The sequence below is a fragment of the Harmonia axyridis genome, chromosome X (genome assembly GCF_914767665.1).
Source record: "Harmonia axyridis chromosome X, icHarAxyr1.1, whole genome shotgun sequence".
NCBI classification, from domain to species: domain Eukaryota; kingdom Metazoa; phylum Arthropoda; class Insecta; order Coleoptera; family Coccinellidae; genus Harmonia; species Harmonia axyridis.
The window spans coordinates 8,460,492-8,486,722 of NC_059508.1; the positions used below are offsets into that span (position 1 = coordinate 8,460,492).

General features: G+C 35.1%; 3 protein-coding genes across 7 annotated transcripts in view; 1 reads left to right on the forward strand and 2 right to left on the reverse strand.

Annotated features, from left to right (window-relative positions):
- The first annotated feature begins 1,976 nt into the window (after positions 1-1,976).
- Positions 1,977-4,433, forward strand: LOC123686412 (tubulin beta chain-like). The gene is made up of 3 exons (XM_045626519.1): positions 1,977-2,409; positions 2,682-3,902; positions 4,157-4,433. The coding sequence occupies exons 1-3, from the start codon at positions 2,353-2,355 to the stop codon at positions 4,202-4,204; spliced, it is 1,326 nt and encodes a 441-aa protein (XP_045482475.1). The 5' UTR covers positions 1,977-2,352; the 3' UTR covers positions 4,205-4,433.
- On the reverse strand, positions 4,192-6,144 carry LOC123686411 (dolichyl-diphosphooligosaccharide--protein glycosyltransferase subunit 1). Its single transcript, XM_045626518.1, has one exon. The coding sequence runs from the start codon at positions 6,142-6,144 to the stop codon at positions 4,708-4,710; it is 1,437 nt and encodes a 478-aa protein (XP_045482474.1). The 3' UTR covers positions 4,192-4,707.
- LOC123686410 (zinc finger protein 423 homolog) overlaps positions 5,946-26,231 on the reverse strand; it is a 45,574-nt gene continuing 25,288 nt past the window's right edge. The window contains exons 4-9 of one of the 5 annotated variants that reach the window (XM_045626514.1): positions 23,230-23,372; positions 19,592-19,802; positions 12,900-13,646; positions 12,694-12,846; positions 9,129-9,961; positions 5,946-8,035 (exon numbers count right to left, since the gene is read on the reverse strand). In XM_045626514.1, coding sequence (XP_045482470.1) covers positions 8,029-8,035; positions 9,129-9,961; positions 12,694-12,846; positions 12,900-13,646; positions 19,592-19,802; positions 23,230-23,372 — 2,094 coding nt within the window. In that variant the 3' untranslated portion in view covers positions 5,946-8,028. Of the gene's footprint in view, positions 8,036-8,124; positions 9,962-12,693; positions 12,847-12,899; positions 13,647-17,058; positions 17,224-19,591; positions 19,803-23,229; positions 23,373-26,231 lie in introns of those variants that run through there. The other 4 variants (XM_045626513.1, XM_045626517.1, XM_045626512.1 and 1 more) reach the window with 4 other exon arrangements.

Sequence of the window (26,231 nt, forward strand, 5' to 3'; positions counted from 1 at the left end):
ACGTTGTGGGGTAGGCATACACATCGAGAAGGGGGTGGATGGTGGTGATTTCCTAATTTAGTCTCTTTGGGAAATCATATGAAAAAACTATTGCTCAGATCTTATGAATTGAAATGACAGTTGTTTAATTTGTATTAACCATGTTCCTATATTCAGGGTGTTTCCTAATCGAATGTCAATATTTATGAGGGTGGTCTTCGTAGGTAATTTAATAATAATAATCTTCTTTATTGGGCGAAAGTTTAGCTTACGCTACTCTTACACTTTAACCCACAATATATCCCTTAATTAATTAAATTTAAAAAAATTAAACAATTATATACTGGCATTTATGAAGCAGTAGAACCCTAGCTGAATAGAAGTGATTTTTTTATTTTTGACTTAAAAACATTTAATGATGTTGCTTTCATATCATGATCGATATCATTGTAAATAAAAGGGGCCTGATATGAGAAGGAACTCTTAAATTCAAATGTTATGTGGCGTATGGGATACTGATACCTGTCGAACTGCGGACATTGATACTGTGCACATTACGTCTATACTCTATATATGATTTTTTGATGTAGATATGGGGGTTGTCTCAGCTGAATGATTTTATGAATGGAACATTATAGATGAAGTCTACGGCGATTCCTCATGTTATCCAACCCATAGAATTTATGTAGCCAGAGAGGTTGGAAAAGTCCTCCTTAAATTCAGCACCAACCGACAACAATGATTCTGGACAGTCTGTATGCGCCCTGAGTCGAACGCATCAAGGAAGGGGCCATACACAACATCACATAAATTAAAATATGTTAAGACGAGTTGATCACATAGCATCATTCTCATACGTTCATGAAGAAAATTTCGACTACTATAAATAAGTTTGAGGGACAAATAGGCTCTTTTGATGTAAGCAGAGACATGATCTGAGAATTTCAATTGAGAATCAACATACCTATACAACCCAAGATTTTTAACTGTTTTCAATGGCTTCAAAATCTTGTTGAGAACCCTGGCAGAAAACGCACACCAAGCTTGGAGATAGAGTTAGCGCTTCCAATTATCAAAAATTAGACTTATCAGGATTCAAGTGTAGATTATGATTCCTCGACTTCAATGCCAAGGAACTTAGATCTTCATTTATCTGAGAACATGTCACTGCAGCCTGATCCGGTATGAAACCAAAGTAGGTAAATCTGAATATCATCAGCAAAAGCATGAAACCGGCAAAATTTAACAGTCTCCCACAAACCAGCAGTATAGATCAGAAACATGAATGGACCCAGAATCGAACCCTGTGGTACTCCCTTTGTAACATGAAAACACGATGAACTGCCTATTTTGGCAGACATTGATGGTTCGCCACAGTTTTTTCCTGTTTTGAAAATTATTTTTGAAATTCCCAATCATTTCTTACCAAGTTGATCACTTTTGTTTTTTTCCAATCCGATGCACGATTTTCGCTTAAAAGAATGGAAACCGTTTTTATTTCAGGAAAAATCTGTGGCCTACTATCAATGTCTGCCAAAATAGGCATGTCAAATTACGTACGAACGCCACTGGTGGAAATTAAAGAAAAACTGATACATTAAAAAATTCCTCTTGATTCATAGTACATGTATAGGTAACAAATTTCTTTGAAATATCTGAAGTGGTGTTGTAGATATTAACAATAGATGATTTATTTTTGAAAACTTTACCACCCTGTATCTCAAAAGGTAAGACGTTTAGGACATATGTTCATATGAAGTTTTTTTTTTAAATAGGCCCAAAAATCACCCCCAAATAAATATTGACATTCAATTAGGAAACACCCTGTATACCTAGATATACTACCAGATTCGCATTTTCATTCAGTCCACTCCGTGTTTTTATGCTGAGTGAACACTTTGAAATTCCTGCCTACAGTTCTGGAATTAGATACTGGTCGTAGATTACTTACTAGTGAATTGCCATAAGACAAACTTCTAAGTGCGTGCCAGGTTTTTCACAACAAAAATAGGTACCTAATTCTTAGAAGTCTGGATCTCATTTCAAGAGTTTTCCAGATCATATACAACAAGTGAGATTTTATAGAAACAAATTGCTATTCGTCCTGTTGTTTAACATGCATCTTCTAATAGCTCGCTATAAAGATGAGACAATGATACGATTGAGTAATGAACTCCTATACTTGTAAGCATTTTAAATAACCAACTCAAACAAACCAGATAATCATAATAGATTGTGCCATGATATATCTCAAACGATAAGACAAGAGCAGGTACACTTTATCGGCATTAACAAAAACAAATTTATATCGTTAAACATTGTAATTTCCTTTTGAAAAATGTGTCAAGAAGTTCCATATTGAGTTTCGTCAAGATGAGGGAAATAATTCAAATTCAAGCAGGGCAGTGTGGAAACCAGATTGGATGTAAGGTAGGACATTGAACTGCGTAAGTCAATATTTTGGTGAATTAATAATGTAGGGAGTTACTGTTTACCCATTTAGTAGAGTATACGAAGGTCGAAGAGTATTACACCTACCAATCATCATATAACATTATGCGATCCTTAATTAATAGTTCTCTAGATCAAATAAACATGAATTTCACATGTGATTCCTTTTATTCGTGCTTATAAACTAAGGTCCAAGAGTTCAAATTCCAAATAATCGTTATTCCAGGATTCATCGATACTTTTTATTACAGTTTTGGGAGACAATAGCCCAAGAGCATGGTATAGACTCAGAAGGATTCTACTATGGAGATAACTCTCAACAGCTGGAAAGACTAGAGGTCTACTTCAACGAAGGCCTTCACGAAAATTATGTACCCCGTGCTGTCCTTGTCGATTTAGAGCCCGGAACCATGGCAGCTGCCAGAAGTGGACCCTATGGTAGGCTCTTCAAGCCTGACAATTTCATTTTTGGACTCAACGGAGCTGGAAATAATTGGGCCAAAGGCCATTACACCGAAGGTGCAGAAATTTCGGAAAATGTTCTGGATGTCGTTAGAAAAGAAGCTGAGTCCTGCGATTGTTTGCAGGGTTTCCAACTGACTCATTCCTTAGGTGGAGGGACAGGTTCAGGTTTCGGTACCCTCCTATGTAGCAAGCTGCAGGAAGAATATCCTGATAGGATCATCTCTACGTTCAGTGTGGTTCCTTCACCCAAAGTCTCTGAAGTAGTCCTGGAACCTTACAACGCTGTATTATCGGCACATCAACTGGTTGATAGTAGTGATTTAACTCAATGTATAGACAACGAGGCTTTGTACGATATCTGTTTTAGAACGTTGAGAAAAACCAATCCAACATACAGCGACTTGAATCATTTGATTTCTTTAACAATGTCTGGAATAACTACCTGCTTCAGGTTTCCTGGTCAATTGAACGCTGACTTGAGGAAGCTAGCGGTCAACATGGTACCTTTTCCATCTCTCCATTTCTTTGTACCAGGGTTTGCACCCTTGTGCTCACCGTCTCAAATGGCTTTCAGATCGCTTTCAGTAAGAGACATAACAAAACAAATGTTCGATCCTAATACTATGATGGCAGCATGTAACCCAATGCACGGAAGGTATTTAACCGTAGCTACAATTTATAGAGGTATTGTATCAACTAACGAAGTGGAGCAAGTAATTAATAACACACAGCTGAGAAATTCTTCTTTCTTTGTCGATTGGATACCTCACAACATAAAAGTTGCTGTATGTGATGTTCCATCTCCCCACTCTAAACTTTCAGGAACACTTATTGCAAATACGACGGCAGTTCAAGAGATCTTTAGGAGAATTCATGAACAGTTTGCTGCAATGCTCAGAAGGAAGGCTTTCCTTCATTGGTACTTAGGAGAAGGAATGGATGAAATGGAGTTCAGTGAAGCTGAAAGTCATTTGATTGACCTTATTTCAGAATACGAGCAGTATCAGGTAAATTTTAATGAAAACAATGTAATTATGAATTATTTAATGATTACTCTTTCTTTCTGTATTTTTTCAATGCAACCAGTTTTGTTATGGATGGCTGACTCAGTTATTGTGTCGATTTTTTTTTAAAATTATTAATAAAAAACAATAACATGAGCTCATCCTGAGAATATTTTTGTTTGAAAAATTATACGTATATTTCATTTTTTTTTGACAAAAATTCAAATTATAGTGTGAAAGTTATGTATTTATTCAAGGATGTGGACAGTGAAGAATATGAAGATGACGAGACTGAAGAGATATAGAATTTATTGACATTAACTGAATCAGGAAATACATTAGAAGGCATGGAATAACAAATAAATGTGACATTTATCAATGGAAACTATGGTCTCTTACAACAGGTGCACTACACTGGGGACAACAATAATATTTAAAAGGAAATAATGTATTTAAATTACACTAAATATTTTGTTACAAGTGTATGGTTTGCCATAAGTTATTAAATATATATTCTGATTTATTCATATTAAATGCTCAATATATTCTGATTAATCAGTACAAAATTGACTATAACTAAATTCATTAAAGAAAATACTGTTAGCCAAAATTTTCTTCTGTTGGATTGTGCATATGTATCTCAAACATTTGATAAAAGTATGAGAGCATTTTCAATCAGAACAATAAAACAACATTTTGGATGTCTGAATTCAGGGTTGGTTCAAAAAACTTACTTTTATCGAAAGCCAATTTATGAAAAAATTTATACAACTTCAGTCACTCTGAAAAAATATATATAGAATATTGATTATTCTTTCTTCTCAGACTTATTGATAGAAAAGTCCAGTCTCACATAGATTATAACAATAATGAACAAAACAAATAGTGCTAGTGCTAATAAAATAGGCTCATGTATAAGAAGGATTGTGTCCCACTCATATGTTATTTCCAAATCTTGTATGTGTTGCTCTACAAGATTAGTTTTCTTCAAGCGTATTACCACACGACCCAGATTATCTAAATATTTGTAAGTTTTGCCATCTTCCAAACGTTGAACTTCATAAGGGGTAGATAATTTGACATTCTTCACACCAACAGGAAGTACCACATTGGTTTCAAGCTCCTCGACATACATATCATCATATATGTGATCCAAAAGTCTCATAGAAAGTACATATTCATTTCCACCCTTTTTGTACAAATATTGATAACTTGGAACATTATATCCTAAAGTGTATGAACTTCTCCAACCTCCGAACAGAGGAAACCTTGGTCTCAATTCTAATTCTATCCAATCTTTTTTTGTACGAACTGTTGATGTTGATATATTTCCATTACTATCTCTATAGTAAATATTATATGCTGCTGCTGGTAAAATTGTTTTGTAGGATTTGATACTATGGTGATTACTGCTTGTATCTCTTTGATAATCATATCTAGAAAAAGGTCCCTTTAAAGTTGCACCACTGTGGATAATATCAATATTTTCCTCAACAGCTATGTTTCCCCAGTGTGAAATTTCGATCAATCTTTGTAAACGTGTAACTGTCAAGAAGGGTGAATTGTTTTCATAATGAATATTCATTACATCCAAACTGAAAGGTGTTATATCAGTGTAAGGACCATAATTTATAGCAGTCTCAGACTGAGATACTGGCTTCAATTTGGTAAAGTTCTCGATGTTTCTTGAACTCAAGGTGACAGTAGTCGTCTGCTTAGTTGTTTTATAAGGGGTGTAAAAATAATGGCTTCCGTAGTACCTCACAAGCTGTTTGTCTTTTTGTGCAATTTCATGGGGATATGGTTCTACAGCTCCGGTGAATACACACTCTAAAATTATTGTAGCAGTTCTAGATGCTCCGACAGGCTGTTTCAATGCAAGATTGTAGAAAACTTTGTCCTTGTGACTATTTACAACCACAGGTTTTATTTTCAAATCTTCTTTGAGAGCATCTTTTGCTGATATAAATGAGAGATTACCTTCAGTTGCTGGCTCAAGAACTACAAGGTAATTGGAAATCGGCGAAGTTCCAATATTTTCTAAGGTTATCGTTGCTGTAATTTTAACCAACTGGGATGTCAAGTCAATAGATCGTTCTACATTTTTGTTAACAAGCTTAGGCTCAATCTGTACTTGGGCATGCTCAATCTGTAATTGGGCATGTTCAATCTGTAATTGGGCATTAGCTATCAAAATTGATGAAATAACTAATAAGAAAATCTTAAGCATTTTATAAATCGTCATCACTTCTCACCAACTTCCAACAAACCTCTAACCGGTTTGATTACATAGGTTACTTTCTATGTTTCTTAACATGACATTTCATATTCTTATTCTTTTCATATAAAATTAATTAAAAATTCTCATTATTATTTTATTGCCGCATTTTGAATTTTTATACTCAATTCATTTTTTTATAGAATTCAGTTTCATTGTATATTATTTCTGCAAAATCAATACATATATAAATTATATTGTGACCGAAGCGATCAAGCCAGTTTCCTTTTTGAATTCGAAGTTCGAATTCTCAAGAACAGATGGCAACACAAGTCAACGTGTTCGATTTTCCGATCAATATCTCTTATAAAATATTCATTTTTTAATTCTGTAAAATTTTAAATCCAAAATTTCGATATCCATCTGTCTGCGAGGGCCAAACTTGTAAAATATGAATCCTATTTATATCTATAAAAATAATAATATATGGATTATAACCCATTGATCTTTGAATTTTGAAGGGTGAAAACTCATATTTTGAATCTATAAATTGGAAATAAATAGGAAACCAAGCATGTTCAAAATTTAAATATGTGGAAAAGGATTACTGTTTTTTTACTATTTGAAATGATCCATCATGAGTATAAAAATTATGGCAATAAATAATATTCTCTTGGTTGAATAACTGATTATATTCGTTGAAACAAGAAAATATTTGGATATAAAAGTTGAGTAGATCAACCAAATTGAAAGCCTTATCTAAATATACAACAGATTCATGAAGAAGTACGTTTAATGAGGGAAATTACCACTATCTCTCACAGCTTCCATGAATATTTTTTTTATATTATAAAAAATTATGACCCCTTTCATGAACCTGCTAAATAAATCAACACTTATAAATCAATAACAGGAAATTTTTGGACGGCAGTATAAGTTTCTCATAAAAATTAACTTTTAGTAAAAGCCTTAATACTAAATAATAATTATTTCAATGAAAAATGACATAAAAATCAACAATTTATGTGAAAATAGACATATTTCTGTCAAGTAATTTAGGTGATCGAACAAAGTTTAATTAAAACATTGTGAACTCTACAACCATAATTATTTTTTATGGTGGAGTGACCATTTCATCATGCTTCAATCACATATTCCGAACATATCGGGAATAAGATTGAATTGGGTATAATCATTTCAAATTAACAACTAATCAATATGGTGATAAAGTTTAAGTCTCTCATATCAGTCCTATTATGCATACATATTCTTTGGGATTTGTAGAGGTAATCCTTTATAGGAAATTTCAAGCTGAATTTTTCCTAGAGATTTCCAGAAATCTATACTGATCAACAAATGCATATTTTTTATGAGGATTAATGAAAAAACTCTCGATCGCAACATTCACGGGAGGAAATACTCCTGACAGTCTTTGGGGAAATTTTCAGCTCTACATTCTATATCACTATTATAGGTCATTTTTAATTTGATCGATCAACATAAATTTGTGTATAGAGATCAGTAAACTATAAATTAGTTTCGGTATTGAAGATCGCAGTTATAATCATTCATTCACAACTAAAATTAATTGATATAAGAATAACATATATAAAAGGTACAAAGATTATATGTTCACAACAGTTTATCATGAGCTATGGAAGTGTACGCTTTCCCATATTCTTCTAGCTCTATTTTCCTCGTGAAAATTATAATTTAACTTGGTTTTATATAAAAATTGATTTTGATGAGTTTTAATTTGGTATAAATCATGAAGTGATTTCCATGAGTTGATAATACGTTGGTGAAATGAATCAACATAAATTCAAGATGAAAAGAAACTAGTAAATAATAAAATAATCCCTACGATGACTGCGAAAATCTTAAATTTTATATTATTACCATTCCATCATTTCATTCACTGAAAACAAAAAAAGGAAAATAAATAAATAATCGACTAATCAATAATAACAAATATAAAATAAGAGAAAAATATAGAGGAAGAGAATATAGAAAGTTAGGAAAGATGCTTATCAATCCGATAAATATCTTATATTCAACATTATTGGGGGAAATTAAATTTAGGTGAGTATATGATTTGGGAACGTATTTTTGATTAATATGGAATTTTTCCAGAGAAATTCATGTTTTCTTAATACTATTTCATTTGTAGGATGCAGTTATCTCTGATTATTTCAAAAGTGAGCAGAACAAATTGGTCTCTCTGATATCTGTTGCTATTATCATCTATAAAAACAGAAATTATGTGCGGAGGACAAACATTTTCTTCGATTGCATGAATATTGGATTCTTCTTTCGAATGAAAAATATTTTGATTTTTCAGAAATCAAAATATATTGACCAAAAAATGAAGGTATAGCTTATCGAAATCTTTTTTCAGTTCCAATCACTACTTTCTACAAGTTTTCTTTCGCTAAGTACAAAATATATATATTTCGACACACTATTTCCTTTATTATTGGTTGCTAAAATCTGCAGAATCAACATTTTCTTGCTTAATTTTATTGTCTTTATCTGCATTATGTGACTGACTCATTTCAACCCTGACAGAACAGTTTTTCAAATGCTCAATGAAAAATGAGTTTTTCGAAAACACGTTTCTGCAATAAATGCAAGTCTCATATTTATTTGTCTCCTTTACTTCCGTTATGGAAGTTCTCTCGAAAGGAAGATTGTTGGTATTGTTTGATGAGGGATCATGAATTAGTATGTGGTTATCGAGCTCGGTTCTGAAGAAATATTTCAACTCGCAAAAAGGACATTCGTAAGGCTTGCTTTGGAACCCATGTCCAAGCATATGGTTCCTTAAGCCATCTGCACCAGTAAAAACAGAAGAACAAATGTAGCAACTGTACTGATTCATACCGACGAAATTATGTTCGATCAAATGCGTTTGGAGCTTTCCAGGAGAAGGAAATACTTGTTTGCAAGATCTACACTCTAAGTTGTTTTTTTCATTCATACTTATATTTTGGCCGTTTTCGTAATTGTACCTGATAGTCTTTCCTCCAGATTCTTTGGCTTCGGCTTCTCTTATAGCAGCATACCTTGGATCTTCCTCAGTCGTACACTTCGGACAGATTGACAGCAAATGGTTGAATATTTCTTTTTTCCGTTCGCCATTTTGTTTATTTGGAGCCTCGAAGGTGTCATTGCAAATAGTGCAAATATGTTTTCGCAACAAATGCTTCAGATGGAAAGTGGCGTGGTTATTCAGCTCGATGGTGTTCTGCAAGGTTTGGCAGCAGATTACACAGTTTGCAGGAAAACAAATTTGTGATTTATTTTTAGAAGGGCTAGTCGCATGCAGCAATTGGTGGTCGTAAAATGATTGCTCGTCCTTAAGACCACCCTTACATTGGACGCAGATGCTGCCCTCTATTATTTTGCAATGTGTCAATTTGTGATCTGCCAATGTGACAGACGAAGGAAATATTGCGTCGCAAATGTTGCATTTATGTTTGCCTTTTCCATACACCACTTGGTGGCTTTTCATGTGATTCTCCAACTCGCTTCTCGACTTGAAGGATTCTTTACAGTAAGCACACTGTAAACTAAGAGATCTAACCTTGGACTTGGAGTGTTGAAGTTTCTTATGAGAATGCAATTCGGCCTCCGAAGTTATTTCTGTAAGGTTACAAATATCACAAGTGAAGGTTTTCGGAGGTGTCCTCTGATATGTGCCCTCTGTAGAATCTAAGTTAGCATATAGAACACTGGAGGATATGGAAGATTGTTGGGCTAATGGCTGAGGAGTTAGAGATGAAGCTGGTAACGCTTGGGAAGATTGATGGTATATATTATTTTCAGATGTGTAACTTTGGTCCTGAAAAAAAAGTTTTATATTCATAATGATAAATTCATACCACTTTCATGGAGACGTAAGTTCTTTATTTGTGTTCTGACAAATCTCAGAAATGATATTCAAAACGAAAATCAAAATATCGTACTGAACAATAAGTTGTGAGCAAGTTTTACTATCTAAAGTGAAAATATTTGTACACAAAACTTGAAATCTTACAACAGTTAAAACATTTTTCAAATCTTATGAAGCTGATATAGAACAAGAAGCTTAAATACAGGGTGCGCCACGGCAAGTTTTGGAAAATGATGGTTCCAGAGGAGGATTACTCTTGTTCGTAGTAGGGGACAGTACATTTTTCAGTACGCCAGGGCTGGGAGAGCAGTAGTTTTGATGTCTTTTCATTTCAAAAAGAACCAGAGGCTTTTTCGAACGTGGTACAGTTTTTCATCGTCTCCAAATGTTTCTGCCTAGAAAACAACTTTGTCTCGTGTGCACAAACTCGAAATACTCTATAGTGAAGACGTCAATCCAGCAGTATCCATCTCTTTCTGCATGTAAACAGACTTCTGTTTTTTTATTTCAGGCATTACAGTTAGACATAGTTTTCCTGGAATTGTTCCCAAGGAATTGACTGAGGCGTGTTGACCTTTGAAACTCACTTCCATTTCTCAGTCACAGTTTGGTGAGCTGTCTTGTCTTATCACTGAACCTTACTCTTTTGAAAAGGGTTGACGTCATCGTTATTGTTAATTCAGATCAGTACTCTGGCTTCTTAGAGAATTTTTCCCGTCCTGAAATCCAAACCGTCTTCCACAGAATTTCTGCATTCTGCAAGATAGTGTTAAAGCAAAAATAAGCCGCCCTCTACGCTCTATTCTCCAGGAGGTGATATGAACTGCTCAACAATTGATAGGGTTCACTTACTTGTTCTAAATTTATTTCTGAAATATAAGCTCCAAGATTATAAATTTAGTCAGATATCAGAGTATTTTCAGTTGAAGATATGGTTCACTTGAGAAAAGAATGAAAAAATGGAGAGAAAGTTGGAGAGAAAAAAAAGACTTTATTAGGAACACTCAAAATTCTGTGTTTGAATAACATACAAACTTTATGATGAAACCACAAGAAGGCTGAAGTTTCGGTTAAGCTAGTACCTAGTTGGTCCCCCACGAGCTCGTCTCAAGCATTCTACCCTACGAGGCATACTTTCGATCAAACGATTTATAAAATTTTGGGGCAAATTCGTCCAAATATCCCGTAAAGCGTTAGAAAGGTCCTCCAGGTTATTGATCGGTTGTTCTAAGGTTGACAATTGTCTAGACATCTCAGACCAGACATGTTCGATGCAATTCATGTCTGGAGAGCGAGCTGGCCAGTCCATCCTATCAATAGCATGAGTTTCTAGCGCTTCATTAACCAGACGACTACGGTGTGGACGGGCATTATCGTCAATTAAAATGAAATTCTCGCCCACGGCAGCCGCAAACGGAACAATTATGGGTTCAATAATCATATCGTGATATCTCTGGCTGGTCATGGTGGTGTTCTGCAGAACAACCAACTCTGTGCGTTGGTTCAAACAAATGCCTCCCCATACACATATAGAACCTCCGCCAAAAGCTGTTGTGGGTACCATAAACTGTTCTGCATACCTTCGACCTCTTTCCCTCCAAGCAAGAATACGTCCATCGGAGTTCACCAAACGAAATCTAGACTCATCCGTAAATAAACATCGGCTCCAATCTTCAAGTGTCCAATTGCGGTGCTCCTCAGCCCATTGCCGTCGATGAACCCGGTGTTCCCTATTCAAACGGGGATGTTGTACCCCCCTATGTGCTCTCAAACCACGAACATGTAGTCGTCGTCTTACAGTCTGGTTCGAAATTAGACCTCCTGTTGCAACTCTCAGTGATCTATTGAGCCGCGACGCCGGGTAAGTGGGATTTCTCATAGCATTGAGGATCAAAAGACGATCTTGGGCAGCTGTTGTACTGCGCTGCCGACCTCCCCCATGAACATAAGCTACTGAGTCGTTTTGGATGAACCTATTCCAAGCCCGACTCACGACACTTTGCGAAACATTCAACCGCCGGGACATTTCTCGCTGGGACAAACCTTCCTGTATCCACCGTATGATTTGGTCCAGTTGCACAGGAGCCAAACGTCTTCTCGGCATGACTGATAAGCTGATATTGTTCTCATTTCTTCAATTATTGTCACCTTATGTGTTTGAACGAGAGAAAAAACAGATTTAATAACAAATACCACATTGCTTTTCACTCCACCTGTAACAGCCTACAGATAATAATCGATTTTGTGAACAAGAGCCGATGAAGTGAGGAAGACTTTGATATAATCAACTCAAAACATCTTACTTTTTCCTTAGAGAACATATAACGTACAGATATTCACGAGATAACTTGAAAAAAATACAAATGAAGAGAAGTTCATAAGTGATCCCTAGCAATTGTTGATCAGTGTATTTGCAAAGGAAACTTTTATCACTTTCACGCTCTCTAGAGTTTATCTGTGGGGTTACCTCAAAGCCAAGTTTTTCAAAGATCGTCTAGGGACATCGAACAATCTGATGGATCAAAATGTATATTAACGCTATGACGCACCCTATATCTAAGTATGATTAGGAGTAAGATTAGCACTTGGAGAAAAGTAGTAGCCCGAAGATGTTGATTCTCTTAGATATCAGTAGTGGTATATTTTTGCACAAAAAATAAGTGATATTTTAGATTACTTACTTGCTCGTTGGTGATTTGGTTCCTGAAGCACTGCTTGAAATGGACCATGGAAATGTGGAATTGAACAGATAACCTGTCCTGAAAGATCAAATTCGGGCAGAGTTTGCAAGTAGAGTGACTGCAGTAAGCCTTATGATGCCTGCCATAGTGTATCTTAAATGAAATGATGATAACAATACTATTAAGGATTATCTTTATCTCATTACCTGCAGAGCCATATTGTTCTCAAGGACTTCACCGCAAACGATGCATCTGAACAAAGATATAACGTGAGTTTCTTGATAATGGGTGACACTTTCCTCCTCTGTCTGAAATACTATTCTACAGATGGTACAGCAAAAACCAGTGGACTGTACGATGTAATGGTCGAAACAATGGGTAGCATATGCCTCAACTGTTTCACTGGTTTCCCCACAAGCTGGACAAACGATTAAATGGTTGTTTAGTCTTGTTATATGAGTTTCCATGTGTCGGATGAAACTATGAAAGTTCGGATGTGGCGAGCCACAACTTGGACAAATACAGGTTTGAAGATGAGCATGCCTACCATAGGGGGACGAAACCATCCCGTCCGAAGTTCTTCTTCTTTTTAAAACAGTCGTGCCGTTTTCGTTTTCTATCTTGGTGGTTAAATCTGTTGGTTCTGTTTGAGTTCGATACTCTTGCACCCTAGGCCTTGTTATTGTACAAGGGCGGGAGCTTGTGTTTCTCATTGAATATAAAAATGATTCCCTCGAATTATTGTTTACCAAACCGTTTCCTGGATGAGATGAACTAGATGCAACTGGTGCTGAAGAGGACGAATTCGGAGTTCCATTTCGTCTATCGTTAGTGTGACTTGCACATATGTGAGCATGTAATCTTTCTAACGAAGTGAACTCTCTAGAACATATATAACACCCCACTTTGACCGGAATTGCAACGGCACTCAATGGTGTGAAGTTAGAGGGGTCCTAAAAGTAATGAATAATTATTAAAAAACTATTAAAAGAAATATATGAATTTTTTCCATTCTATACTTGTTCATTAAACTTATAATACTGGCTGAACTGAACTGTTTTCATAGTTGAAAATCCCCAAGAAAAGTTGGAAATTGCACTTTTTCACGCTAAGAATTCTGTTGAGTATTAAAACTTACGAAACTACACTGGGCAAAAAAATTAACGCACATTCTGAAAATCTCAATTTTAATGAAAGTTAACTCTACATTGACTTTATAACTTATTTTTTATGTTCTCTCGGGAAGGTTTTGAACGAAACAAGACACATTAAATGGAAGAAAAATTCAGGATTTCACCGAATCTTATGTGAAAGAAGAGAAATAAACAATTTTCAAAATACTGGAATGCTGATAAGTGATTTAATACTTGGTATTTCCACCCCTTGCGTTAATTACAGCTCGGCAACGACGGTTCATACTCAAAATGAGTGATCTTAAAATGTTCTGATGTAATCCAGATTTCTCTGAGTTGGATTCCTAAGTCATTTAGAGTAGCTGGATGATTTTCTGAACTCCTCAGCCTTCTATTGAGGTTGTCCCAAACCTGCTCAATCGGATTGAGATCTGGACTTCTTGCTGGCCATTCCATTCGAGAGACTTCAACCTCTTCAAGGTACTCCTGAACGATGCGCGCACGATAGGGTCTGGCATTATCGTCCATAAAAATGAAATTTTCACCAATGTATGGGGCAAATGGCACTACATGCCCTTCATGAAAGTTCCTTATATACCTATCAGCATTCATATCTCCATTATCAACGACCACTAGGTCTGTGCGAGCAGTCAAAGATATTCCACCCCATACCATAATCGATCCTCCCCCGAAACCAGTAGTATTCAGGAAATTGCACTGAGCATATCTTTCATGTGGACGTCTGTATACAAGGGAACGTCGATCACAATGGTAGAGGCAGAATCTAGACTCATCTGTGAGGAGAACTCTTTCCCAATCAGCCTCTTCCCAATGGATATGCTCTCTCGCAAAATCCAAACGCGATGGGCTGGGGTAAGAGCTGGGCCTCTTGCCGCGACACGAGGCCTTAAATCATATTCTCTGAGGCGATTTCTTTTTGTCTGAGTGCTAATTTGCACTCCATGAGTTTGCTCAAGTTGATTTTGAAGGAGGCCAGCGGTTGCAAACCGTTGTCTCAACGAAGAAACTTTCAAGTAACGTTCTTGAATGGCAGTTGTTACCCGTGGTCTACCCTGTCCTGGTCTTCGGACATTCATACCTGTCTCCCTGAATCGCTGCAACATTCTGTACACACTTGTATGGGAAACTCCAAACCGCTTGGGCACATTCCTCTTGGGTCAAATTGCGTGTTTCGCGTTGCATAGCGATCGAGTGTAGAAAATCAAAGAAAAAAAAACTATTGATCACTAGAATTGATCGATAACAACTGATTTCAGAATGGAGCCAATACATTCAAAATCTAATAATCTCATCTTTTTTTATTCCTGCTGGGAAAAAACATCTGTATTGAAGGAAAACGTTGAAAGTGGATAACATATGCATGCATAATTCTGATGAAAATAATTATCATTGAGAACACCTTCAGTTGTAGAATAAATTTGAGATTTCCATAATGTGCGTTAATTTTTTTGCGCAGTGTATATCATAAACCAACGTAGTTGGAAGAACTCACAATCAAACTGAAAATGGTTCAACAATACAGCGATAACGTAGAATTGATATCATCATTGAAAAATGAAGATACCTCAGCAATGAAATGAAATATTCTTCGATAATATTATAAATATATGACTGAAGTCCATTCAAGTCTTTTAATATGCCAGTAGGCTTTCAACATACATAGTTCAAGATAAATTAAATAATTCTTTCTTGGTATAATCGGTAAATTGAAAATGATTGCCTCCAACCGGTAGTCTCTCAACTCTGCCCCTAGTTGCAGATTTCTTGATCGGATAATATAAATGGACAGATTTGCTGTTTATGAAAGAAGATTTTCAATTGATACTCAAACATTTCTTTCAATAAGAGGATTGAAAATTGTAAATGGTCAGACCGGTCAGAATTAATGTCTAAAGAAACCTATTGTTATCAAAATAAAAGATTTCTCTTTGTTCTGCATTACATATCAGTGGTTGCTGCAATATAAAGTCACTAGGTACTTCCGATTTGGCCTTTATGACTTTTGCTTAATAGCATTGGTATTCTTTGTTCATTGCTCATATCAATGGGTAAAATGCGTGGCTAATGACCTTTAGAAATAGAAATCTTTTTTTGAGAATGTTTTATTCACACTGCTATACAGAGCTGATGAATCAAATCGATGGATATTTTTGAAACAGCCTTGAAAGGGTTTCTAGAACATTATCCATAATATATCTCTAAATTGTAATCGGAATATACTTCTATTATTACGATTGATACTCTGGTATTACATTACATAATATATAACATCAAGAAAATAACACAAATTTACTATTTATAAAAGGAGAGCTGTAATCTTTTATGTCGTTGAGTTGGCCTAACGTCCTCAGTACTCACGGAGAAGAGTTGAGTCATATCGATCTGTACAGTTTGTTCGAACTTCTCAATATTCTCGATATAGCATAAGCATGTTCAGTAATTTTTACTATGGATAAAAATAGTTAACAAAAAATTTGTCCTTGAAATTCAATATCCCAAAGCACTGAAATTATGAGACAATTCGATGAAGAATTTCAGTCAAAAATTCCGAAAATCAGATCGAAGATATGCCCCTGATGTATCTCCAACCAAACTTTTCTCTTTCCAAAACTGAAATTATCACTTCAGGTCTAAATATAATAAAGAGCATATTGAAGTTTCATATTTCTAAACATTTTTCAAACCCGATATCAATAAACAATTTTCGAACATCTGGCACCATCCAATGACAAAATTTTCGAATAATACCTGAAATTCTAACTGTTTGAATTTTTGCGACAAAACGTTCCAACCATAAAATGAATCAATTGTAAACCTTTGCCTCGAACAGTACTCTGCGTATTACTCGAATTAAGAAGGAAAAACTGGAATTGAACGATTTGGTGAATGTTACAGTAACGATTGAAGTTTCTTTTTATGCAAAAGATTGACAATAAAAGGATCCAATTCAGAGCAAGTTGTACTATCTTGTTTCAGAAATTTCAGAGATTTTTTTCTCTCCGTGAAAATTTGGATTTATTATTTTTGTTCAAGTTTGAGAGATATAATCAGTCTGCATCGAAAATTCAGTTTTCTATAAATAATAAATATAAGCGTAACGTTCGAATATTTTTTTGAATTCTCCCGATAAATCGGTGTAATGAAAATTCAATGATTGTTTGGCTCAAGTGAAAATTCGTGAGACACATTCTATAAATTATATTCAGAATACCTGATAAATAGGGTTCAATCTAATACGTTCTCTCAGGTTGATAACTTCAGTTTTGTTATTGTCCTTATCTTCCTGATTTTCCATTTCGTAAACACTAAGTCAAATTCACTGGAAAATATTAGAGTTCAAACGATCCCGCTACAAGGTGTCAGAACAACTTGCAAATATCAACTAGAGGTTTGCACGTATGGCAAACGCAACCTGGTCTCTTACCCAGTAAATGTTTATATTTAAGAAACAATGGCCGTTATCGTGTGTTTTTCAGAACCAATTGCTTTCTTCTTAGTACTATTCGAACTCGTATACAAAACACAACTCATATTTGGCGGAATCACACTAATATTCTGTTGAAAACGAGGTGAAGAAGCTATGAATTGTTGAAAATCTGTTCAGATTTGTCATACGAACATACAGGATGTCCCGGGAAGAATGCGACAAACGAATACCATGAATTAAAGTCATCAAGGAGAACCCGTATCAAAGGTTTTCAATCGCCAGAGTGCCTTTGGGATATACAGGGTGATGTTCATCTTATGACTGAAATTTCACTGTTGAATAACTCTTTAACTAATCGACCAAATAATTTAAAATTTTGAAGTTTTGTCATCCTTTCCTATCGCCTTCCTTCAATATTTCTGAATTCGAGTAAATCAGATCCGGACAAGGAAAATTTCAGACTTTTCATATTTTCGTGAATATTGGATCACCCTGTACGTGAACATTATGATTTTTTTTCCGTTTTCGGAACCACAAAGAATCAATTCATTATAAAAATTCTAAATCTCGGCTTGGCACGGTCATACAGGGTGATCAATAAACATTCCCTTATGAGTGAAATTTTTTTAGTTCAATAACTCTTCAAGAAATCCACCGAATAATTTCAATTTTTGAAGTTTTGTCGCCCTTGACTATCACCTTCCTTCAATATTTCTGAAATCGAGTAAATCAGATCCGGACTAGGACAATTTAAGACATTTTCTATTTTCTTGAATATTGAATCACCCTGTATGTTGATATCATGATTTATTTTTCGCTTTCGTAATCACAAAGAATTAATTCATAATAAAAATTTCAAATGTCTGCTTGGCGTCATTATTCAGGGTAATCAATAAACATTTGTTCATGAAAGAAAGTTCATAGTTCAAGATATCTTTAATTTATGGGTGGAATTATCTCGAAAATTGAAGTTGTTTCACCCTTCACGAATGTCTCACCTAAATTTTCCTCAAATTATTTAGGAACAAATCAACAAGCTGGATAAATAATAGAACAAAAACAGCAAATAAATTGAAAATATTTGATCTTGAAAACAATCAATCAAAAATAAAATATTTTCAGTTCAGCAGATATTGTTCAAAATGACATTCCTCCATTTTAATGCATTTTTGAGCACGTTGATATGATATAGTTGTTTCACAGATTTTGCTATCTTATTCGGTTGAATCGGTTGTACTTCTTTCATGAGGGAATGTTTATTGGTCACCCTGTATGACGGTGGCAAGATGAGTTTTAGAATGTTGATCATGAATTAATTCGTTGTGGTTACGAAAACGAAAAAAATTATGATATTGACGTACAGAGTGATCCAATATTCAAAAAAATAGATAAAGTCTAATATTTTGTTAGTCCGGATCCGATTTATTCGATTTCAGAAATATTGAAGGAAGGCGATAGTAAAACTTCAAAAATTGAAATTATTCGGTGGATTTGTTGAAGAGTTATTGAACTGAAAAAATTTAACTCATAAGGGAATGTTTATTGATCACCCTGTATGACCGTGCCAAGCAGAGATTTAGAATTTTTATAATGAATTGATTCTTTGTGGTTCCGAAAATGGAAAAAAATCATAATGTTCACGTACAGGGTGATCCAATATTCACGAAAATAGGAAAAATCTGAAATTTTCCTAGTCCGGATCTGATTTACTCGAATTCAGAAATATTGAAGGAAGGCGATAGAAAAGGGTGACAAAACTTCAAAATTTTAAATTATTTGGTCGATTAGTTAAAGAGTTATTCAACAGTAAAATTTCAGTCATAAGATGAACATCACCCTGTATATCCCAAACGAAGGCACTCAGGCGATTGAAACCTCTTGATACGGGTCCTCCATGATGACCTTAATTCATGGTATTCGTTAGTCGCATTCTTCCCGGGACACCCTGTATAGGTATCATAGCTTGAATATGTTATATGGCTTACGATTACTTTCAGGATGAAAAAAAATTGTTCTCAGATTTCTAAATTTCCACTCGTATCAGAGCACCCTGAATAACTTTGGTTTCGTGTGTTCATCTGTCTGTCGGTCTGTGTCCGCAATTTCTTGTAACAGCCTTCATTATAATTATCTGAATCGGGGTCGTTGCGTCTCGGTTTGACTTCCGGAAATTGCAACCACATGCACCTTTTTCCGCTTTTGTGCCTAAAGTGTTTTTCCGAGTGACAGCGAAAACCTGTATTTTATACTTTCAGGTTCGTGGCGTTTCAAAATTATATGTTTGATGCTGGTTCAATAAGGAGTTTCATCAACTTACTTGTGGAAATTCCTGTTTGATTAAACTCTCCATGTTAGCACTTGGACTTGGCGTACTTCTGCTAGTGCGGCTTCCTGAACTTGTTTCCAATTTTGTATGAATTTGCAGATGCGTTGAGAGAGCTGCTGCCGAATTGTAACCTCTATTGCATGTTTCGCATCTGAAAGGTTTTTTACTATCATGCGTCCTCATATGTATCTTTAAGTGGTCGCTGAAAAATACAACTTGTGCAATATAGAGACCAATTCGAAGAAAAGTATTATTCGACATTAAGCAAGTATCCGAGATACTCGAAAGAACGTGCGTTATCTGAAGTTTATTCAGGAATGAGAAAGAGAGTTGGTGAAGAAAAATAAATTTCTGTTGTTTTTCATAATTAAACTACATAGCTGTAAATGTAGATTAAGAGATGGTCCTACAACCACCACAAGTGCCAGATATAAACTTACTGACAATGAAACATCCAGAAGGAGTTGTTTAAATTAAATTTCTTTTTGAAACATAGATAGTATAGTAAGTAGTAAATGATTGAATTTGAAGAAAAAAATCATGAAGGTCTTTTCATGTAAATAATTTTTGTTACTTAAATATTGTAGTCGTTTTTTTTTGCATTTTTTTGAATTTTACAACAAACCAGTTGTTCGAGGAGATCCATAGACGATGTTTATTTGTTGTTAAAATTCCTAGAGCACGTGTACGCGGAATTTATCGCCAGCTAACTGAATTTGAAAGAGGTCGAATTATTGGTCTACGGGAGGTGGAGTTGTCATTTCGAGAAATCGCTAACCGTACGAACAGAAATCCAACTACTGTTATGAGATGTTGTCAAGCGTGGTTTGATGATGCCCAAAATCGAAGAGGAATAGGCATCGGACATCGAAGTGGCACAAATGAAGTTCAAGATCAACGTCTAAGACTTATGGCCATTAGAGACCGATTTGCGACAACTCGATATTTGGCTAATGAGTGGTTAGGAGAACAAGGCCATACTGTAACTGTCCGAACAGTTTACCGCCGGATAAGTTTTTTTGGACTGCAGCATCATCGACCCCATCTTGTATTACCTCTGCCGGTTGAGCATCGCCGGCAACAATAATAGTGGTGGAGAGAACGTCAACATTGGAATGTGGAATGACATCAGGTCGTCTTTTCTGATGAATCTCGATTCTCCTTGGGTTCAAATGATGGCCGAAGAAGGGTAAGACGACATCGGGGAGAAAGACGCGAACCTCAGTTTGATGTTGAGCGTTATGTACACGGGACAGTAGGCGTTATGGTGTGGGGTGCTATTGCACATGCAAGCCGGTCACCTTCAGTTTTATTCGAGGTAAAATGACAGCACTGCGTTATCTTCAAGAAAAAGTGGAGCCATAAGTTCTGCCTTATCTTAACCGGCTCGAGAATAAAGAATATCAGCAAGATAATGCCCGACCTCATGTTCCCAGATTAAGGTTAAACTTTTTCGAAGCTATCCATGTGCATCTTTTACCATGGCTGCCCAGCTTTCCCGATCTTTCACCCTTAGATCATGTTTGGGACATCATGGGTAGAAAGAAGGCTTGGAAATTCACCCCAACTCCCACGGACTTTGAGACATGCAGTACAGATAGCTTGAGATAGTATCCCTCAAGAAGAAATAGACCATCTTATTGCATCAATGCCGAGACGTGTTGGGGAATATACATATAAATAATCGCTTTGGATAAACACATTTTTAACAAATTCATTGAAAAAAATTGTAAACCCTTCGTACGAACAGAAATGTTATGAGATGTTGTCAAGCCTGGTTTGATAATGCCAAAAATCGAAGAAGAGTAGTCAGCGGACGTCGAAGGGGCATGAATGAAGTCTAAGACTCACGGCCATAAGAGACCAATGATGATGGCTGATGAGTGGTTAGGAGAACAAGGCCATCTTGCAACTGTCCGAACGGTTTACCACCGGATAAGGTCTTTTGAAGAAATATTTGAGCCATATGTTCTCCCTTACCTTAACCGGCTCGAGAATTCAATATTACAGCAAGATAATACCCGTTCTCATGTTGCCAGAGTTTGTTCAAACTTTTTCGAAGCGACCCTTTGAATCTTTTGCCATGGCCGCCCTGATCCCTCGATCTTTCGCCCATAGAGCATGTTTGGGGCATCATGGGTAGAAGGCTTGGAAATTTACCCCAGCCCCCACGTACTTTGGCGGCTAAGAGACAATGAAGTAAGAAGAAATAGACCATTTTATTACATCAATGCCGAGACGTCTTGGGAAATGTATAGATAATCGCGGTGGACAAACACATTACTAACAAATTGATTGAAAAAAATTGTAAACCTTTCGTTTTTTTCAACGATTTCAATCATTTACTTCTTGCTATACTATCTGTGTGTCACAAAAAAAAAATTAAAATGTAAACAGCTACTTCTGGGTGTTGCAGTTTCTTTGTCAGTTAGTATATTTGAGGATTCAGAGCTATCTTTCAACAAGTCTTCAAGAATTTGATACAAAATAAAAAATTTACAAGTGTTGAGAACAATATTGCTAACAAAAGTAGATTTTAGGTGGCAGATGTTATCAACGAACCAAAACCCACAGAAAGGTAAGTCCCATCTTCAACATCTGCCATTGTTTTTGTAGCTTTTCGTCACGGTTTGATTTAACCCAAATCACCTGTACATAAGGTACGTGCCATGGGTTAATGTAATATTGGTTAACCTGAAACAATTCAGTATCCTCGTGGATTATAGAATATCTGAAATTCATGACGCATTTCATCCTCTATCACAGGCAAATCGGCTCAAACATTCGACAAGTAGCTTACACTCTATCTGACTATCACATTATAAAGCAGTTTATTCAAAATTGCGACTACTTGGTTGAAAATGTATTAAGTACTCGTAAAGTCCCTGAATGAAATAGGTTCGATACTGAATGAGTGCTATATTCAGCTTTGAGCTCGAAATGTAAATCAATTGAATTCGGGTTTAGCTATTATTCTCCATTATGTATTATTGGAATCCACTAGAAATTTTCACTTGAAATATTCAATCAGGGATCAAATTCCAAATGAATCTCCAACGGAAAAAAAAGTTTTATGAAATAAGTGTTGATGTTATGAATATTTTATTATGTGAATGTTTACCTTCAGTGTTTTCTGAGTGATTACATTGTCGATATAAGTGTGAAGTAAACACAGAACAGCTTGATGTATTTTAGGGTTGAAATAATTTTAATTCCTCGTTAAATATGATTTTTTAGAAATAAGTCACCTATCAATTTTCTCAGAAATAGCGTTGCAAGTGAAATTATCTAATCGAAATTCTCATGAACCTTAATGAAAAAAAAACGCTACGAATTCACAATACAATCAATCATTTTTTATTCGTCATTTCGATAACTATCCAACCATAATGGATTTATTGTTATATTCAGATTGAAATTATAAGAAATTAACTCCAAAGACAAACGATGCAAGTTCAATACACTATCTCACTAACTCATAAAATAATGTACATAAAGATTTAATCCAATAAGTACATTGATTGATCCTTTTGCTGTGCGACACGCTTAACATTCTTGTTGGTAACAAATTGTACACGTTTATTATTTCAGGTCACAACTAAGCTATCTAATATTCACCTTTGCCTTACCTTCTTGAAAAAGCTGAATTACAACTTGAACATTTATACTTTTTATCACCAGTATGCAGCTTTGTATGTCTGTCTCTAGATCGTTTGTGTTTGAAGAGTCTCGGACAATAAGAACAAGTGAATTGAAGACGATCGGTATGACTCTAGAAAAAAAAAATTGCTTGAACTTATGTCTGAAGAATTTCGTGAGCGGTGTGGAGGTGTCTTATTTTTCATTTTTGTAATATAATGCTTTAGATTCAAACTTTTTTAGAGTATTCATGTGAAGTATTTCATCCACTTTTTCAATATTGAGAATATTGGATAAAAATGAATACAAGTTGAGAGTCGAAAAAAACCTAAAGAGAAATAAGTGCGCAAAAAGGTAGGGATTTCTGATTTCAGTTGACAATTCCAAATGAATAATATTGGACTTTTGAATATACAGGGTGAATCACCGCGATGGCCTATTAGATGTTTATGGAGAACTAATCATAATTTTGTGCTGAAAATTTGCATGTTGTGGTTTGAGACAATGATCTTTCACCCTAAAATCGAAAAAAAAAATTTTTTGACGACAATATTTACTCATATCTGTAATGTGAGAAAAATTTATTTGATAACGAAGCTTGATCCAAAAATTACTAGAAATAATGGCATTTTTTGATAACCGATTCGATTGTTCTTACCCTATACAGGCTGTTCCTAAATTGGAGATTTCGTGAATAATTTGGAGAATTAAATGTCCTATACACGGGCCCGCAAACGCTTTGTTTTCGAGATACAGGGTGTTTTTTATAGTCCTACTTTTTTGTGATGCTTATAATTTTATCGAATCTTTATTAATATTCTTTACAGATTGGGTAAATAAGTACCAAAACTATTAATTAGTATATTCATCAAAGCTTACTGAATCTTATAATAATTTGAATTTTCCTGAGGATTACTGAAGAATTGTGTAGTACTGGAACAGAGTTTCTTTTCACATTTTTCTAAACTACCAGTGGTTCACCAAAAAAAAAAAATTTTGGTGGAAAGAAGCTGCCACTATTCCAGAAAAAATATCACCCTGTAGATTTGCATTCAAAATAAGCATATCACATGATGAAAACTTTTAATTGGAATATCTATGCTAATTTATGTAAAATGTCTTGTGAAGGAAAGGTGCTATGAGAAAAAAACTTGAACTTCAACATCTGTATCTCAAAACAAATCGTTTGCAAACCCATGTTATAGAACTTCATTGCTCAGAATGATCCGAAGAATCTGTCATATTTGTTTGTAGCTCCAATTTAGGTAGACCCTGTATAGTCAATCCACAACTGGTGTCTTCTCAAATAAATTGAAATTTGAATGAAACACATTAACTTGTAAAACATAGCAGAGACAATTTTTCGATGCGAATAAAGCAGTTCTTTGATAACTGCAGGATCGAAATTTTGTGAATAAAATATACAAAGAACCAAAAACAACGGGTAAGTGTATACCGATGACGAATGCAAAAATCACAGATGGCAAAACAAGGGCGACGTCGACAAAGCGGCCGAAGCGGGTATAAAGGAAAACAATAAACCTCGAACATAGACGTGCTCGTAGTGCAATGAAAGTAATCATCTTGAAAGCGATAATGAACTCATAAACCGTAAAAGGGTCTGATTTTTTGCTATCGTATCGATTTCGAAGAAAAGTTTCTTTTATGTAAAAATATTTGTTCTTCGTCTTTGAAAGAATTATGGAATTTTATATTTTGAAAATCTTGGGGGTAGGGGTTAATTACCCCCAGTTTCCCCCCATTTCTAAGCCCTTGAGGGTGTTTATCAGAAGATCATGAAATTTGACAGCTCAAATTCATCAAAACTCAAGATTTACGAATTAGAACCTTTATTTTTTATGATTTCAGTCAATTCTACATATTTGCAGAATCGAAAATGAAGAAGGTTCTTTCGAAAAAACATTTTTCTGCAGAAATATTCACAAAAAATGTCAGTCCTCGTCGACACCATTCTTTTCAGAAGAATCCCATCAACTCATGAATCGTTGTGGTTTTACCCAAGATATGGCATATTGCCGAAATTGTCATAAAAAAATCTATCTAATGAAGCAATCATATACTGGGCGTGGCATTTGAAATAAGGAAGTAGTCTCCGGTATAACAGGAAGTTGTGGAGATCTGAAAATATTTTAAGGGGAAAGATCATTGTCTCATACCTCAACATGAAAATATTCAGCACAAAATTTAGATTAGTTTTCCATAAACGTCTAATAATCCATCGCAGTGAATCATCCAGTATGTGACGTCGGAATAAAAATTAAGTAGAAATATAAGAAATCACGAAAGAATTCATAAATGAAACATATAATTTATAAATTAAGTTTCGCGTCACAGCTCAATGACGAATGATATTTAATTTTGAAAATTTTTTTCATTTGATCATAGGTTCGATCCGTTTTCATTTAGAAGTTACAAGAATTCAAAAATTTCTTGTTGAAGTCAGAAATTGTTCAAAATGTCAACCTTCGGCTTGAAGGTAAGCCTCACATCGACAAACTGAAGATTCCGTTAGCCAGCGGGTGGTCATTACTGATTTGGTTTGCTGCATCTTTAATTTATTCTAGCAATTAATTAGGAGATGTGTTTTCAACATGATAGACAAGCCGGTGAACAAAGAATTACACCTATTCAGCTAAAACCAGATCATCAATAAAATTAGAAAGGTTGTGCCCCGAAAAAGTTTCATACGAATCCGCATTAAAACGATTATTTTAAAAATCTACTAGCATCAAATCATTGTTGAAAATCCGACCGCAAACATTGATAGAAAAATGTAACTGGAATCGTCTTGGTCTAAATTTCGCAGTGCTCATACATGTTCATTAGGATTGTTGTTGATTTAAACAATATAAATCTATTATTTTGTGCATGCTGATGAAGTAATCATCGACAAAATACTAGTTGTTAGGCAACTGGTATGAATATAAATTATTTCAAAATCTTGTTACTTTCAAACGAAAAAAGAATCGGA